Raw genomic sequence first — 19,044 nt, forward strand, 5'->3', positions numbered from 1 at the left:
GCAGGTTTAGCAGAACTCAGAATGTTGAGCTCTGTTTATCCCCGCGCACACCACTGACTAGCAGCTTACTGTGTACATTGTATATTGACACAAAGCTGCTAATCAGTGCTGGGGGTGTAGTTGGACTAGGCGGCACGAGGCAGCTAGTCCTGTAGTGATAATCTCCTGATGATAAAACACTGATTGTAGTGAAGCAGCTAAACCCAGCCTAATAAATGACACATCACTGTAATCAGGGTATCAGCCCCTACATCATGCTGCTCTCAGATTGCGTGGCAAAAACTTGGTTGACAGATTCTCTTTAAGTTCTAGCATTGGGCGTTTGGTGTGGATTTTCAACACAGATTTGCGTACAGAAAATCTTAATTTTCTTTCCACATTGCTGCTATTTTCTGTGAGGAAATTTATCTGCAGTTTAGATATTTAAATCCACAACTTGTCAATCTTTTGTCTGGCTTCAGCCCTGATTTCATCTCCCGCAGTGGAAAATCTGGGTGTTGATTTCAATCACCAGTAAAATCTGCATTTGACATTTTTCCCCAGATATGCTGCAAAAAAGCCGCTGCCAAATATGCAAGTTGTGAACTTAAGAATCCGATTCCAGAACCTTAACAGATTGCCAAAACTGAAATAGTAGAGAAAAATTGAGTAGATTTCCCCCCCCCCCCCCCCCCCCCCCAATTAAAAGCTCATCCTGAAAACAACATGGCTTCACTGAGAGAAAAAGTGCAGCGGAGAAAAGTTCTCTCTTGTTGAAAGGGGGTAAAATTGAAGGGCTGCTGCGTTTTACCTCAGAGTTCAGAAGTCAACACCTCACAGCGGCAGTGCGCGGCACGTTTCAGTTACAGTGAGCGGACCTGGGACATGGCACAATAACCACCGCTCATCAAATGCCTGACAAGCAGTGACATACATTGTGCTAAGATGTGTGAGGAACACACTGAGGTGCACTCAATTTGTCAGGTGCTGAATCTATAGTGTCTGACTCCAGCACGCCCCCTCTTCAAGGCCAGAATGAAAAATGTCGATCTTGATGAATCGGGGCCTGAGACATGATCATACCTGTCCATTTTGTGAGGAAAATTGCTCACTAGTGATGAGCGAGCGTGCTCGTGTGCTATCCGACTGTCTTCAACGTGCACGAATACTATGTTCCAGTCCCCGCGGCTGTTCAGCAGACTACACATGCAGGGATTGTCTAAGAACCAGGTAATCCTTACATGTGTTGTGGCTGTCTAACAGCTGTGAGACGTTCAGCCGATTAGCACACAAGCAGGCTTGAGAAGAAATCACACCTTGAGCCAAAACGTTACAGGAGCCCACCCGGCTAATCACAGAACATGTGCCAGCTCCTTGACCGTATACCTCGCCCGTTAGATATATACCTCACTCGGGTAACCCTTGTTCCTCCCAATTCTCTTGTAAAATGTGCATGTGCAGTTTAGGCCATACATGTGCTCTCTGTGCGAGCAAACGATTAAGTTGCTACCAGACACCTTTAGGGGGGTTTATCTCCCTCTGAGACCATGGGACCGGGCATGTTGAATTCCTGTATGCCTAATCCTTCTTTCCTCTGATATTTGCCATCTGTTGGAAACTTCTCAAGGTTTTGCAATAGGTTGGTAAATGTGACTTAACAAGCCTGGCTCACCTCCCAATGCCAAAGTGAGTGGAGCCAGAATAACCCTTTAATGTTCCATGATATTGCTTATAAGAAACCTTCAATGGATAAATGAATATAACCTCTATTGCTTAACTGTGACCTAACCTGTAAAACACTGTCTAACGCAGGTACGAAGCTCATATTGCGATTTTAAAGCCTACAGCCCGTATTCTTTCCATAATGTACTATGCGAGGGAACCTGGAAAAATCTGGTAAGGACACTGCTCATCTTCTCTTTTTTTTTTTTTTTTTTTTGAGGAAATGTTTTTATATTTGGCACATAAGTTTAGCAGATGGCCTGGTCGCCCAACGTTTTTGTTGCGCCATACTTTTCGCTCACTTTACATTATGTTTAATATTTTTTTTCTATTCTAACATTTTGTGATCCAGAGGAAGGTGAGCACAACACCAAAGTGTACGAAAGGGCGCTGATGTATAATCAAAGCTGAATTTACTAAAGAGAACAATCACACATAATAAGAAAGAGCAGCGCACATCCGACAAGTCTAGAAATATGACAATCTTTATTGAATGCAATTATACAGACCAAAGAAGGCAGACATCCATAGAAAGTTAAACGCATCGAAAACCAGGCCTGAATCTACAGGACCACAGACAAATAGTCTGTGCCCCAGCTGCCCGTCCTGCTGACACCACAATACCTAGATCCAGAGCTTAAGGGGGCTTTACACATAGCGATATCGCTAGCAATATCGCTAAAGCGTCACCGATCTTGTGACGTAGCAGTAATATCGCTCCGACCGGCTCCCCCACTGGCTATTGCTGATCGCGCGAGAACGTCCTGGGCCGTTTCTCGGCGGCGGCTTCCTGCTGGCGCCGACGAGCGACGCGTGGCCGCGGGCAGAGGACGTCATCATCGCTGCGTCTGACAGGTAAGTTACGACCGCTGCTGCGTCGCTGCTGAGATCTGCCTGTTTGGCAGCTCACTAGCAACCATTTAGCGATGCACTAGCGATCCTGACCGGGTCGTATCGTGGTCGGGATCGCTGGTGCATCGCTAAATGTAACAGGGCCTTAAGACATATTACAAAGTTGCATATCAGTGAAATCTGCTTCTTTCTCATCCTGGACTGATCATTCATTTTCTTAATTCTCAATTCTTGGGTAAAATCTGTATTCTGTAAAGACGGTTTGTGACATTATTGAGATTGATGACAGTTGGTGCTGATAAGATTCTATGTAGAGGAGGAAGGGTGGAGTTCTGCTTGTTGCTCCTCACCTCCTCTACATAGGACAGGTGCTACTAACAAGTTTGTATCTTAGTAATGTAACATTCTGTCTTCACTGAATAGATTTTGCTCAAGAATTAAGAATTTTGAGAATAAATGACCAGTCAAGGGGGAGAAAGAAGCAAATTTGTCTGATAAGATATATATACAAAGTTGCTTCTTTTCATGTGTATTATTGATTTTTGAAAAAAAAAAAAAAAAAAAAAATTACCTTGACGGTTAGGCTTAACCCCTTTCATACGTCAGACATAAATGTACACCAATGTTGGACTCCCCCTGTTTGCGCTGGAGCCTGCACCTTTTGGGGCACACGTGAGCTGATCTATACAGCTGACATGTGCCCGCAACAGCCATGGGTGAAATCACGATCCATCCGCAGCTGTTAACCTGGCAAATGCTGCTGTCAAACTCGTGCGTTGGAAATCCCTCCCATCAGTGACCCCCGTCACGTCATCGCGGGTCACTGATGGGTTGGCATGACAACCAAAGGTCTCCTGCAGATCTGATCATCGCCTGCATGTAGCAGAGCCGATCAGACAAGTGCAGCTTCTAGTCTCCCATTGAAGCATGTAAAAATTAAATATTAAAAAAATATATTTATATAAAAGTTCAAATCACCCCCCTTTCACCCTATTCAAAATGAAATCACACATACCGTATATACTCGAATATAAGCCGAGATTTTCAGCCAAAAAAATTGGGCTGAAAGTCCCCCTCTCGTCTTATATTCGAGTCATATACAAAGGGGGGCGGGGGTGTCAGGTCATACTAACCTGTCCTGACGCTGTCTCTTGAGCCCCCAGCTTCTCCGTGCTCTCTCTTCCTGCCTTCAGCGGTCACGTGGTGCCGCTCATTAAAACTCATGAATATGTGCATATTCATGAGTTTTAATGAGCGGTATCACATGACCGCTGAAGGCAGGAAGAGAGAGCGCGGAGAAGCTGGGGGCTCGAGACAGCGTCAGGACGGGTAAGTATAGCGATACTCACCTGTCCTGCGTCCATGGCTGCTTGCTGCTGTCTGTCATTTGTCAGTGACTTCAGACAGCAGAGGGCGCGGTGACGTGGTTAGGGAGTCTGAACGTGACTGACTGATGACGTGGCAGATAGCGGTGAGCAGCCATGGACGCAGGACAGGTGAGTATCTCAGGTGCCAGCAGTGACACCGGCACCTGACACCCAGCGACGGAGAGGTGAGTATGTCATTTTTTTTATTTTTACATGCAGCAGCAGCATGGGGGCAGAATATGGGGGAATAATCTATGGAGCTTCTTATGGGGGCAGAATATGGGGGAATAATCTATGGAGCTTCTTATGGGGGCAGCATATGGGGGAATAATCTATGGAGCTTCTTATGGGGGCAGCATATGGGGGAATAATCTATGGAGCGTCTTATGGGGGCAGCATATGGGGGAACAATCTATGGAGCTTCTTATGGGGGCAGCATATGGGGGAACAATCTATGGAGCTTCTTCTGGGGACACCATATGGGGGAATAATCTATGGAGCATTTCCCACCCTAGGCTTATACTCGAGTCAATAAGTTCTTTCAGTTTTTTGTGGCAAAATTAGGGGGGTCGGCTTATACTCGGGTCGGCTTATACTCGAGTATATACGGTATTTGGTATCGTCTCGTTTAGAATCACCCGATCTATCAATATAAAAAAAAATTAACCCAATCACTAAATGGCATAACGAGAAAAAAAGTCAAAATGCCAGAATTACGTGTTTTTGGTCGCCGTTACATTGCAATAACGGGCGATCAAAAGTTCATATCTACACCAAAATGGTATCAATAAAAACGTCAGCTCAAAAATTCCTCTGGTCGTTAAGGGGTTAAACTGTTGTAACAGAAGCAGATTGATCCATATTATTATGGGGTCCATTTGGGTTCTGTAATTTGCCTGTTTTTAAAATGGGGGGGGGGATTCTCCATGCTACTCTTTCTGTCTTTCTAAAAATGGACACCCAGTGGAGCCCAGCTAACCCCATAATAATCCATGCTCCCCTCTGTTTTTGTTGTTCATTGGGTTTGTCTGTTACTCAAAGCTGAAATGTGAAAATGGCCTAAGACGTTGCTTTCCTTAATCATCTTGCTTGTTTCTCAGCCAGCTCCGATATGATACCTTGGCCCAGATGCTCACGTTGGGAAATATTCATGCAGGAAGTAAAGTGATGGTCATGGAGACCTGTGCTGGTTTAGTTCTGGGATCAGTCATGGAGCGCATGGGAGGTAAGATGATACCGCAGTATGTATGTGGCTCCTCTTAAAGTTGACTGTTAAATAAAAAAAAAAAAAAAATACAGTGAGAGAGATTTATCAGGCTAAGTGCACCCAAAAATAGTTTTCCACAAGTTGCAGCAGATTTATTAAGGATTTTGGACACTTTCTGTGCCTTGTCCGCCAAGAGGTCACTGAAAGGGGATGTGGCTTTGCGGTAAAGATCGTAGCCTAACATGCAAAACCATGCACCAAGAACTGCAACAAAATGTTGGCACAAATATCTGGCTATTTAGTCGTGTAAACTTAAGGTCCCTTTATTCGCACCTACCAGTTGCAGGATATGACTGCCGATCAATAACCTTTTACTGATCGGCAGTCTTTTAAATTCCTGTTTACACAGGCAGGCCAAAATAAACGATGCGCACCGAGCGATCTGTACTAGATTGCAGAGTGCACCTATGCTGCCGTTGCACTCGACAGAACAAGTCCTGTTTGCACAGAACCATGCTCCGCAGAGAATGATGATCTTTTGTGCTGCATAAAACTTAATTTCACCGTATGAACAAGTGTTTTGCTCATTCATCGGGTGATCGGTAACCTGTTTACACAGCAAGATAATCGTGAAACGAGTGTTTCTAACAACGTTCGTTCACGATTATGTTGCAGTGTAAATGTTGCTTTAAACTAGACAGCAACACCGGAGGATAAGGGAGTACTAGGTGAAATTGATGTTTAAAAAGGTAAACAATTTTATTCAGGTAGAAAATACAAAATATCTAAAAGACATGGATAACAAAGTGTCCATAGTGCACCAACAAACATACAGGCAGAAGCGGGGAACGACCCTCTGAAAGACTATCCCCATTCAGTATAAGAAGCCCAGGCCAAGTAACCCATAGTAATAAAGTGTACTGCCGGTAACAGGGTGAAAAATTCAGCCTGTCTTTTAGATATTTTGTTATTTTCTACCTGAATAAAATTGTTTACCTTTTTAAACATCAATTTCACCTAGTACTCCCTTATCCTCCAGTGTTGCTATGTTAATGGGAGTTGGTGTAGCGTTTTTATAGGGAGACTCACCACGTGTTGTTTCTATTCCCTGGCATCATTATGCAGCTGGGTTTGATTCTATTTAAACTAGACAGTCTAAGGCTACTTTCACACATCAGGTTTTCGGCGTCAGGCGCGATCCGGCGTCGTGCCGGATCCGGCAAATGTTTTGTAAAACCTGTTGTGCCGGATCCGGTTTTCTGCCGGATCCGTCTTGTTCTTGACAGACAAAACCGGATCCGTCTCATCCGGTTCATCCGTTTTTCTATCCGTTTTTCGACGGATTACGCCGGATCTGGTTTTTAAAATTGACCCTTGTGGCCTTCCGAACGGGATTGGCTACTGGAAAACTATATATAGCATGTTCCTACAGCCCTTCTTTGACAGGTTGTAGAGGAGAAAGTGCAGGTTGGAGAGAAGAGCAAGTTACTGGCGAAGATGGATGTTGTGATTGGAAATATTACCACTAGAAGTTCTGTGACGGTTTCAGTAATGAGGGACAATTTTGCACTATACTTTATGTCACCTCAAGGCAGAGTACACTGGCAGGATGACAGAGTGTGAAAGATTTGTGCCCTAACCAAACTTGTGTACCTTCTGGACCAACAGTATATACCTTTGCCAACCAAAGTTGGCTATCTTGTCATGGTCTTACTATTTTTAGCTTTAGGCCACAGGTGTGTACCTGGTTGTGTTTTATGCAAAGTATTTCACCTTTTAACAAAAGTTGTGTACATTGGTAGGAAATCACCAACAATAAACACAACTTTTCAGGTGAAATACTTTGCTTCAAACACAACCAGGAACACAACTGTGGCAAAAAGCTAAAATTTACCCACAGTTATATACCTGGTTTTGAATACCTTTTTACCTTTGAAATACCCTGTATTTAACCTTTTTTTTAAACATATTTCGCCGCAGAAAGAAATGACAGACAACCAGTGTAAACAATAATTTAACTTTTATTTAAAATATTTTTTTTTGTGTAAACTGTTTTTAAAGTTAAAAAAACTTTTTTAATAAAGGTTTGAAACCAACCAAATGGGCATTTTTATTACTAAAAAAACATTATAACTCAGTGTAGTGTGGGGTGGAAATACTGCTGGAGGGGCTGCGGGACACTTCGACAATGGGAGTGTGGAGAGAGGACTGTGATCGTGGTGGGGAAGGAACAGTTAGAGGTGATGGTGTGGAAAAAGCTACAGAATGGGTGGACATGTGGGAGGCAGAAGAGGTGGTGGGCGGTGGAGTGGAGGGTTGGGCAGGGACTGTAGGAGCAGATGATGTTGATGGAAAGTTGTATGGAGAAGGAGTTTGGTACGGGGAAGGAGTTTGGTACGGGGAAGGAGTTTGGTACGGGGAAGGAGTTTGGTACGGGGCAGGTTGCTGGAAGTGGGGAGATGTCTGGTACTGGGGAGGTTGCTGGTACTGGGAAGGTTGCTGGTACTGGTGAGGTTGCTGGTATGTAATAGGAGGGGGAGGATGGAAAGTGGCTGGAGGGGGTGCAGATGTAATAGGAGGGGGAGGATGGAAAGTGGCTGGAGGGGGTGCAGATGTAATAGGAGGGGGAGGATGGAAAGTGGCTGGAGGGGGTGCAGGTGGAGGAACTACAGTGGTGGGAGGTGGAGGTTGGGAGGTAACCTGCTGTAGAGCACCGTGGCACGAATGCATTACATGCATCTGCTGGGTAGGAGATAGTGTTGCCATGCGCTCCACAACAGATCTGAAAAAGGTGTGGTTTGGCGAAGATCTTGCTTCTGAATGCATGGTTAGCAGAAGTGTCTTCACCTCCAGAATGCTGGAGTTGATCTGCTGAAAGCCTGCGGAGATTTGCTCTGACAAGACTTTTAGACAGTTCTGGAAAGATGCATTCAGATGCAAGAACTCTGGCGCATAACTCTTTTCCTGACCCCTCTGTCGCTGCCGCCCAGTACCCGCAGGTGTACTAGAGGTGGCAGGGGCAGAAGGGTGGGGTAAAGGGAAAGCGATCTCCTCACCAGCAGCTTCATGTAATGTAGGCGGCCACGATGCTCCTGTGCTGGTGGATGGGACAGATGGGTCGAATGTGTGGGAAGGCTGGGAAGGTGCAGATGTACCGGGGCGGTCGAAGTGTCCCTCGGTGCCGGTCTCCTCAGGGATCGCCTCAGAAGGGTCCAATCGTGCAGGCTCCCGAGTGCTGCTCACCGTGCTGTGGAATAAAGAGAAAAAAAAACAATTAAAATACTGACATGGTATGGCCCTGGCTGAAAAAAAAAAGTTACATCTAACATTTTTTTTCACATGTGGTGTGTAATATTTACCTTCTAGTGACCATTGTTTCCCGGAGGAACGACAGGGCTTGTGCGTACTTGTACTTGCTCCTGCGTCCTCCAGATCCACTCGGGGCCCGCATCTCTTTATTGAACTCCTTCTTGAAACGATCCCTCACAGACCGCCACCGATTCACAATTCTGTTCCCTGAAACGAGAAAGGAGTGGTTAGTATACAACATCAGTGTTTCACAAACTCCAGTCCTCATGGTCCCCAGGGGTCATGTTTTCAGGATTTCCATAGTAAATAGAAATCCTGAACACATGATCCGTGGGGACCACGAGGACTGGAGTTCGGGAAACACTGGTTTACATCAAGCAACCGGTACTGTATATACTTACGCTCTTTAATCTGGGCCCGAACATCGAGGTCCTCCCAGCGGCCCACAAGGAGCGAACAGATTTCCTCCCAGAGTCGTCGGGTAATGATAAGGTCAGCGTGGCGGCGGTCAGCCATATTCCAGAGCGGCTCCCTTTCTCTGACGAGATCGATGAGGTGGTCCACATCGAGTCCTCCATCCTCACCGTCAGAGTCGGGAGCACGCTGTGAAGGCTGTTAAAGAAAAAGACAAAAATAACATAATTAGCCTCCACAAAAGAAATGAAATAAAAAGTGCAAAAAAACAAAGCAAAAATATTTATACTTACACGCTGGTGACCGCCGCGTTGCTGTCGCCGACGACCCTGGGAGGCACTGCGAGGACCTCTTGGCCGAGCACCAGATTGGGAAGACTAGAGAAGAAAACAAAAAATGTTATGTCTTTGGATGTAGGCATTTGTTTGCTGTGTGTGGTCTGCAGAACATTGTTTACTATGTGTTGTGTGTAGTGTGATGTTGTGTTTCTGCGTTTGATGCAAAAAACTTACCAATTGTGAGCCCACTCCAGGTGTCTGTCCACCCCTTCCTTCTTCTTCTGGGAGCTCCTCTTCATCTTGTGAATCCTGTTATGAAATAAAAGGCAATGAATAGACATATATTACAGAGATGATGGATTTTGGAAATAAAAACTTACCGTCAAACGCTGACGATGCGAGGGAGGGCTCCCAGAAGATGATGAGCTGTCTTCCTGGTGGACACACTCCATGCCTGTGGGTGGTGTTCCAGCTGCTGCCATTGCTGCTGCTGCTGCATCTATTGGGCGGCTGTTGAATAAAGAGAAACAAAGGGCCAATGAATATCTTGATATTCAATAGCCCTAGTTTGGAGGAATGGGGGATTTGATAATTACCGTCTCTCATCTGCTGCTGGCCTCTCCTCCTCAGCATGTTCCATTTGCTGCTCCATTTGGGGTGGTGGTGGTGCTGATGGTGCTGCAGTGGTCTCCTGCCTTCTCCTGCTGCGCTTGGTTGCTTTCTTGGGTGGCATGTTGGGTGTGGCTGTGGGTCCCACTGTCTTGCTTTTATATATGTCTTGTGGGCAGAGCTACTGAGCATGCTCAGACCAAAAAAACCGGATCCGGCCACCGGATCCAGCTTTCACCGGATCAGGCGCATTGCGGCGCTCATAGGCTTTCATTGTGTGAAAAAGACGGACGCGCCGGATCCGGCGTGTCCGGCTTTTTCGCCGGAGACAAAAAACGTTACAGTAGCCATTTTTTCCAGACGCCGGATCGCGACACATTGCCGGATCCGGCGAAAACCGGATGAAACGCATGGCCATCCGGCGCAAATGCAAGTCAATGGGGGGGAAACCGGATCCGGCATTGCATTTCGCCGGATCCGGTTTCTGTCAAAAGCGCCGGATCGCGCCTGACGGCGAAAACCTGATGTGTGAAAGAGGCCTTAATGTGCATCTTTGGACTGTCTAAAAGTTTACTCTAAGAATTAGACAGAACTGATAAAGCTGTCTCACTGTATGTAAATCTTCCAACATTGTGAAATCATAAGAAATGTCTGCGCAAATATATATCTGAGCAAACAAGGACTTGGTCTCGTTTTCTATACATTGTAACAAACTACTGATAAGTCAGAAGTTGTGATTGGTGGAGGGCTGTATGCCGAGATCCCCGTCAGTCCCTAAACAAAGGGGAAGATGCTCTTAGTGCAGCTCTAGAAAGAACATAGACTTTCTAGGAATCCAAAAACTGCTTGCTCCTCTGTCTGAAGTGAGCAGAGCTGAAGAGGCACAGCAGCCTATGCCCCTTCATTTTGTAATATGGGAAGAACTCTGCACTTGGATGCGATCCAACGAAAACTTCTAACATGTCGGAATTCTTTTAAATTTATAGGTGCCCTACAAATGTAAAAATCATAAGCTCAAAAATTACTCTTCCATTTTTTAATCCTTGACCCAAGAACCATAAAGCAATGTCCATAAACACACAGGAAGACACGCTTTTTTGTGGTATTAGCATCGATCCCTTTTGTCAATCGGACCTTGGTATTGTCCCAATAAATTTGCGTCACTTTTAGATTCCCATTGGTCCTACTTTACCATTACAATATGGCAATCTTTAAAGTCATTTCTTGAGGGGATGTGTCACTCTAATATTGGAGGTTGAAACATGGCTTCATGATAACTTGGAAAGGGCTAGCTAGCACTCTAAACATATCACCTTTTCAGCTATGACTACCCCTGCTGTGACCATGTAATTGAAGTGGGTAATCTGATGAACAGCAGACCTGAAGTCCAGACACAGAGGCCTGGGAGGTGACACTTCTCACCTGGATAAATAAGTTTCCTCTTTTCAAAGTAACATTGGGCCAAGGATGTCATCTGCTCTGGCACCGATGTCCTGTTATGAATATTGATTTGTGACAGAGTTTAGGTCCTATAGCTATGGGAGATATATTTTCGACGTTGTGATGAAGTGGCAAGTGTAATGCATTTACTTCAGTATGCGATCTGCGCATCAGCCCAAATTAATGTTGGACCAATGGATAACATTCTATGTGTCATGCTTCCTAGCTATCAAAAGGTAAAATCATGATGGGAAATATGGTATTAATATCTCCCGTCTGGGACCTCCAGGGGACAAATTTCCTGCAGATTGGGGATGTCCTAATTTTTTGGGGTCCTGAGCTGCACCCCATTGCCCAGCCCTATCTTAGGTCATGAAGGGGAAGTATATAGGAGTGACTCTTATCTGATAAAAGCATATTTTGAATTATTGTTCAATATCCGGACATACTGCTTGCTCTAGGACTGCACCAAACAGCGCCCTCCCATTTATAAGGATCGGCACCATTCCTACCACTACAGGTTTCGTACTTTTTTGATTACCCATTTTATTTTCTGACTGTATATGCTATATTGTTTTGTTCCCTTTTATTATTAACTTTTTCTTTTATATTTTTAATAACACTGCCTAGTTTTCGGAATAAGTATATAAAATGTAATAATTTTGTTCTTCTTGCTCTATAAACAACATCCCTGAAGCCTTGTGAACATGTCGTTACCAGAAATGGCTGTCCAGTTGGCCTGTATAAATAATTGGTGGTGGCAGCTAGTTTATCTTAGGTTATTGCAGGGCTTGTCGGTGACTGTACCGAAGTGTACATATAAATATATATTTAATGCGTTGGAAACGAATGTGTATATAATATATGTTCACTGTGAAGTCCCCAATAACCTGCCAAGTAGCGAAAGCAGCCTTGTCCTTCAGTCATCAGTCAGGTGCGTAATTGTCTTTATGATTGGAGGCATCAGAGTGCTTGCTCCTGACATCCATAGTGCTCGAGCTTTTTTGCACCCAAATTATTAATGAAAAATTTAGACTTCCCATAAATCATCAGGACCGGAGTTTAGGGAGCAATAGAAGTCGATGGTAACCTAACACCAGCACTGATGATCTGCTGGAGATTTCTCGATCTGTAGTAGAGGCTTCGAAAATACGGTGGTTTTCTTTGCCGTACTCAGAATTTTTATAGTATGTGTAATGCATGTATTAAAGCTGTGGATGTTCATTATTATCGAAGACCAAGATAAAGCGGTTTTGTATTTGTATAATATATAATGCACTGAATATCCGGCAGCTCCCTGAGGGTTTGTGCATGGCCATAGCGTAAAACATGGAGCCTTTCATTTGTTCCCAGCATCTCCGGTTATAGGAAACACATAATTGATGCAACATTGATAAAGCTGAGCAGTCAATGAAAGGGATTCCCTCTGACGTACGTTCAGAACAGATGTTCTCCTGTACAGCCCAGAGCAATTACCGCTGAAGTGTGGGACATAATGGGAAACGGATGATCATAATTAATTAGCGATTTACCTTTAGCGGAAAAATGCAATACAATCAAATTTCGCCATCCATGTACTGGCACAGACACGCAATATTGTGTTTCCACAGCTTCACTTTCCAAAGTGTACATGACCCTGCAATTGTCAAACTTGCAAACACAAATATATAGTTGCACCATGTAAGTGTCCTACTCCTAACACGTTTTTCCTGGTTCTTCCTTATAATTAACTAGCTGAAGAGCCCGGCGCTGCCCGGGCATAGTAACGAACCACGGTTAGTTATAACAAATTATAATGATTCTATCTGTCTATATATATATATATATATATATATATATATATATATATATATATATATATATATATATACAGATAGAATCATTATAATTTGATATATATATATATATATATATAAGTGTAGAGCCCCGCCCACTCCACATAGCCACATTCCCTATAATATCCCACATCATCCTGTCAGCCAGAGCTACCGGACTACTACCCCTAATATCCCACATCATCCTGTCAGCCAGAGCTACCGGACTACTACCCCTAATATCCCACATCATCCCGTCAGCCAGAGCCACTGGACTACTACCCCTAATATCCCACATCATCCCATCAGCCAGTGCCACCGGACAACTACCCCTAATATCCCACATCATCCCATCAGCCAGTGCCACCGGACAACTACCCCTAATATCCCACATCATCCCATCAGCCAGAGCTACCGGACTACTACCCATAATATCCCACATCGTCCCATCAGCCAGAGCCACCGGACTACTACCACTAATATCCCACATCATCCCGTCAGCCAGAGCTACCGGACTACTACCCATAATATGCCAGATCATCCCGTCACAGCCACCGGTCTACTACCCCTAATATCCCACATCATCCCGTCAGCCAGAGCTACCGGACTACCACCCATAATACGCCAGATCATCCCGTCACAGCCACCGGACTACTACCCATAATATCCCACATCATCCCGTCAGCCAGAGCCACTGGACTACTCCCCCTAATATACCACATCATCCCATCAGCTAGAGCCACCGGACTACTACCACTAATATCCCACATCATCCCGTCAGCCAGAGCTACCGGACTACTACCCATAATATCCCACATCATCCCGTCACAGCCACCGGACTACTACCCCTAATATCTCACATCATCCCGTCAGCCAGAGCTACCGGACTACCACCCATAATATGCCAGATCATCCCGTCACAGCCACCGGACTACTACCCATAATATCCCACATTATCCCGTCAGCCAGAGCTACCGGACTACTACCCATAATATCCCACATCATCCCGTCACAGCCACCGGACTACTACCCCTAATATCTCACATCATCCCGTCAGCCAGAGCTACCGGACTACCACCCATAATATGCCAGATCATCCCGTCACAGCCACCGGACTACTACCCATAATATCCCACATCATCCTGTCAGCCAGAGCCACTGGACTACTCCCCCTAATATACCACATCATCCCATCAGCTAGAGCCACCGGACAACTACCACTAATATCCTACATCATCCCATCAGCCTGGAATCAGAACCAGAGCGCTGAGTGGAGCGGTCCTAACTTCCATACTGGGGATCCCTTTAAGAGAGGCCTGGGGTCAGTACCAAAGCGCAGAGTGGATTTTCCCTCACTTCCGTACCGAAGATCCCTTTAAGAGAGGACTTGGGTCAGAACCAGAGCGCTGAGTGGATTTGCCCTAACTTCCATACCGGGAATCCCTTTAATAGAACCCTGTGGTCAGAATCAGAGCGTTAAGGGATTTGCCCTAACTTCCATACAGGAGATCCCTTTAAGAGAGCCTGAGGTGAGAACCAAAGCGCTGGATGGATTTTCCCTGACTTCCATACCGGAGATCCCTTTAAGAAAGGCCTGGGTTCAGTACCAAAGTGCAGAGTGGATTTCCCCTAACTTCCATACCAATGATCCGTTTAAGAGACCCTGGGGTCAGAACCACAGAGCTGAGTGGAACGGTCCTAACTTCCATACCGGGGATCCCTTTAAGAGCGGCCTGGGGTCAAAACCAAAGCCCTGGATGGATTTGCTCTGACTTCCATACCAATGATCCCTTTAAGAGAGAAGATGTGCCTACGGGATAGAGGATGTGTGATGGGGATATGGGCAGGGAGGCGGGGATTCATTTCTGTCATGTGCTCTCTGCTCCTTTCAGGGGGGCAGACAATGGCTGGGAGCTTATGTTCCCGGGGATGCTAGATTCCTCCCACCATGTCAGTGTCTGCTGAGGTGTTGTCAAGTGGGATAACTGTTGGTCATAACAACCAATCACAGCTCAGCTTCTTTTAACCAGCTCTGGTGAAATGAGAGATGCTTAGTGATTGGTTTCAAGGAAAACTGTTGCTCATAGCAACCAATCACAGATCAGCTTCTTTTGAACAGCACTAGTGAAATGAAAGATGCTTCATGATTGGTTGGTGATACACACACACACCCCTTCATTTTTATATAGAGAGATGTAAGTGGTGATACCGATCACCTATTGGGTAGGCTTTGCAGTTGGGCCTGGGCCTTGCAGGTGTACATTGGGAAGAATTCTCAATATATTCTTCTGATAGAAGTCCTCTTCTGACCTCATATGGTGCAACACAGCCCTGGATATGTTTGACATATGAAATCATCCAACCCCCATTGGCAATTGTGTTTATTAGCAAAATTTGCAAATTTTGTGCTGTCTGCAATAAACCAAACAAGAACAAACTAAATGATTCAACACGAATAATGTAAGCGGTTTCTCCAAATTCATCACAGAATGCCACTTTTACTGACTAATGCAGTCTCAGAATGATCAGCCCCTTCACGTCAAGTTTCTTTAGTACTTAGTGTAGAACCTTTGGCTGTTATGACCCGCTGCACACATGAAACATAGGTATACATCCGGTTCTGAAAGCGTTCCTGAATATTCTTAGTCCATTCCTTCTATATAATGGTCCCCAGCTCGTTAATATTCTTCAGTTTGTATGCTTCCCATATCCCATCAAAGATGGCAGACGACTGTTACCATTACTACAGGGTCTTCCAGGACTCTTTCTGAAGCCAAGCCTTGGTGGAATTGGGGATTTACTTGTGATTTATTTTCCTATTGGAAGATCTAATGACGTCCAAGCTTAATTTGCTCACTGAAGGCTTTGTTTTCTCCTAAGTTAACCAGTAGGGAATGATATCAATTATTACCACAATAAATAAAATAATTTAATATATAATAAAAATACAGAAAAAATTCCCTCTGGAACAGATGGATGGCAGACCATCCGGCGTGAATATCAATATATACGCTGAGTATGGTGGAAGATGAAACCTTCAAGGTATGGGAACATTGATAAACATGCCAAATGAGTAATATACAATAAAAAATAAAAAAATAATAAAAATACCTCTATTAAAAACTAGGCACAAAAATAATATAGAGCAATATTTTGGAAAAAATATATATATATTTTTTTTATAAAAAAGGACCAAAGAATATATAATAAAAAATAGCCTTTATTAAAACAATGGCACAACAATAAGTGCAAGATTAAATAATAAATTAAAAAAGCACCCAAAATATATACATGGTAACATAAATAAATGATTAGCTGTATATTAAAGCTTTCACAATTACCATGAAAGACTGGCTCCGTAATCCAGGTAAAATTATCATCATAAAATAAACAAATCACAATAATAAAGTGCAATCGTGCAAAAAAACACTAGTGACAGACTGAACATGGAAAATGTGATATCGCTATTCAACAGCAGTGAATAATCGTGGGTGATGAAGTGGACCATAAACACAATAAAAAATAATTACCTGGTGAGCCAGTAATGAAATAGGGTGCTGCTATAACACGCCCCGACGCGCGTTTCGGAGTTACTCTCCTTCGTCTAGTGAACTATGATTCCACTTGTATCTCTAGGAACATTCGGAGTCTTTTATCTTTTGTATCAGTTCCTTTGTTTGTGCAAGACGGTGATCTCTAAACTGTTTTGATCGCTCTCTTACCATATTTCTAAAATGCAGTCAGTCTAAAGTCACAATCCACAGACCTCTAGCCAGCCAGGTATTTGTATTTTATCTCAAGCTCACCTGATGCAGCTAATGAAGCCCTTGATCATTACATGCGGTGTGCTTGACTTTTGCCAATAAATAGGGATTGAATAATTTTGATTGCAGCTTTATAAACCTGGAGCATAGAACTTGAATGCAGTCTGCACATAACCTAAGACAATGAATCCAGTGATCTGGAGAAATGGGTTTGAATCTCATGACTGTGGGCGACCTTTTGTGCCATGAACTGGGTACATGTAGCAGAGTGTAACCAATTTGCCTGGAGACTTCACCAACTCTTCTGATCAACCTCTGCCAAGCTCTGGAAGCCTGGGGAGAAAGAAATGTGTCCACCATCACTGTTCTCTCCAGCATCATGAAGTCCTACTTTTTTCTTCTGTAGAATAAGTGAATCTGTCAGCAACGTTTAGGTCTCCAAACTATTATCCAGGACCGTGAGAGGGTCACTGAGATGAGTTACTTTCTTTGGGCAGGTTTGGTATAACAGAGAAATATAACTTTGAACACTGTTCAAATGGCAGTAAGTCAGGAGCTGCTCTGCCAAACAGTTTAAAGGGCTTGTCCTCTACTTGGACAACACCACCTGAATCCATTTGTTTGCCCCCAGTAAAATGATAATGCTTAAATACACTGGTGCGAACACCATTCCAGCAGCTCTCCCTGGGATCATGTGACATTGTTACGCTACACAATCCCTGCAGCCAATCAGTGCTAGCATCACTCTCCCTGCCTTCTGACAAATCACATTACGTTCGGAGGAAGTGAGAGCTGCTGCTGTCTCTCATCTTTTTTCAGATGCTTGTGATACAGAAGGCTGGGAGAGTAGTAGTCAGCACTGATTGGCCTCAGGGATCGTGTAGCGTAACAATGTCACATGATCCCCGGGAGAGCCAGTGCTGACACCGCTAGAATGGCACCTGCAGCGGAGGTGTGTTTTAAGTCGTTTTGTTTTACTGGGGCAAATATAGGGATTGAGAAGGGGTTGTCCCAGGAGTGGATAGCCCCTTTAAGAATAACCATTGTTTTAAATTCTTTTTCTTGTTTCATAAATCAATATTACATGTGAATTGATCATTCATTCATACAATTCTCCTTTTATGGGTAACATCTGTGTCTTCAGGGAATCCAGATTTTCCCATTACTGAGAAAGGAGATTACTGTTGGTGCTCATAAAGTTCTGCGGAGAACTGTCGTTTTAGGGGAACGTCCAGCAGAATGTCTGTGTCTGCCTCTATAGCTATGCCCTCCTCTTCCCCCTTCTCTAGAGAATTTTACAAGCACTAACTGTAATCTCTTATATCTGTAAAAAAAGACCTGTATTCGTTAACTACAGGTTCGACTTGAGAGTGAAAGGTCAATCCAGAAAGCTAGAGAAGCCAATTTCTCTGATAAGAAATATTGGAAAGCTCATGTGTGCTATTGATTTGTGAAATAAAAATGGACATGGAGGTTACTTTTTACCCTAACTGGTCCATTAGTGCAGTTTGCTATCCAGTAGTCACGTCTGCCCTCACAATCCATCTCCTGCATGTGCAATAAGTAGCGACGTCCTCTCTTCTGCTTACTTACTCGCATGGATACATCAAAGGAAAAGAGAGAAGCTATGTGCCATAAAGGTATAAAAAGACTACATTTTATTGGAACAATAATAAAATTACCATAAAAAACAGTTCACAGAAAATGGAGACACAATGCACAAAAATACCTAATTAAGGTAAGTAGGCTAAAGCACGTGAGAGAAGCCCATAGGAAAAAGTTTAAATGGTCTGTGGGAAAAATAACCTCACCCAAAAGTACATGCAGCGGGCTCAATCAGCAAGAATATTATATATAACGGCCTTCCATGATATAAATAAGTCCCAAAATTTAAATGCACAGCAGTATAAGCTAGAATAAATATAGCTGAAATGAGCTGCAGTAACCAGAAAAAGTCTAGGAAAAAAACAGCCAAAAAATGTGACCATTGGGAGAACTGAATAAATGATGGAGGAGAAGTGTTGCCTACATTACCTCAGACGGTGGCGGTATCCCAATGCGCGTTTCGCTAGGTGCTTTTTCCCCCACACTCCCCTTGAAAAACCACCTAGCGAAATTTTGTCTTTTTATACCTTTATGGCACATAGCTTCTCTCTTTTCCTTTGTTTTATGCTTAATTTTTGAAGCTGCTGCTAGGCATTCATCCTTTTTGGGGTTATCACTTCACATGGAGCTGTAAACTAAGTCAAGGAAGGGACCGACCAACTCGAGTGCCAGAAGGTCATTGTG

The 19,044-nt window shown here is 44.0% G+C and overlaps 1 protein-coding gene across 1 annotated transcript in view; it reads left to right on the plus strand.

Annotated features, from left to right (window-relative positions):
• TRMT6 (tRNA methyltransferase 6 non-catalytic subunit) overlaps positions 1 to 19,044 on the plus strand; it is a 103,188-nt gene that overhangs the window by 62,307 nt on the left and 21,837 nt on the right. Inside the window, exons 5-6 of the mRNA XM_073553878.1 lie at positions 1,792 to 1,875; positions 5,021 to 5,145. Of these exons, the coding sequence (XP_073409979.1) occupies positions 1,792 to 1,875; positions 5,021 to 5,145 (209 nt within the window). The remainder of the gene's footprint in view (positions 1 to 1,791; positions 1,876 to 5,020; positions 5,146 to 19,044) is intronic.

Source organism: Dendrobates tinctorius, unplaced genomic scaffold (assembly GCF_039654945.1).
Source record: "Dendrobates tinctorius isolate UK_male_01 unplaced genomic scaffold, ASM3965494v1 ptg000203l, whole genome shotgun sequence".
NCBI classification, from domain to species: Eukaryota; Metazoa; Chordata; class Amphibia; order Anura; family Dendrobatidae; genus Dendrobates; species Dendrobates tinctorius.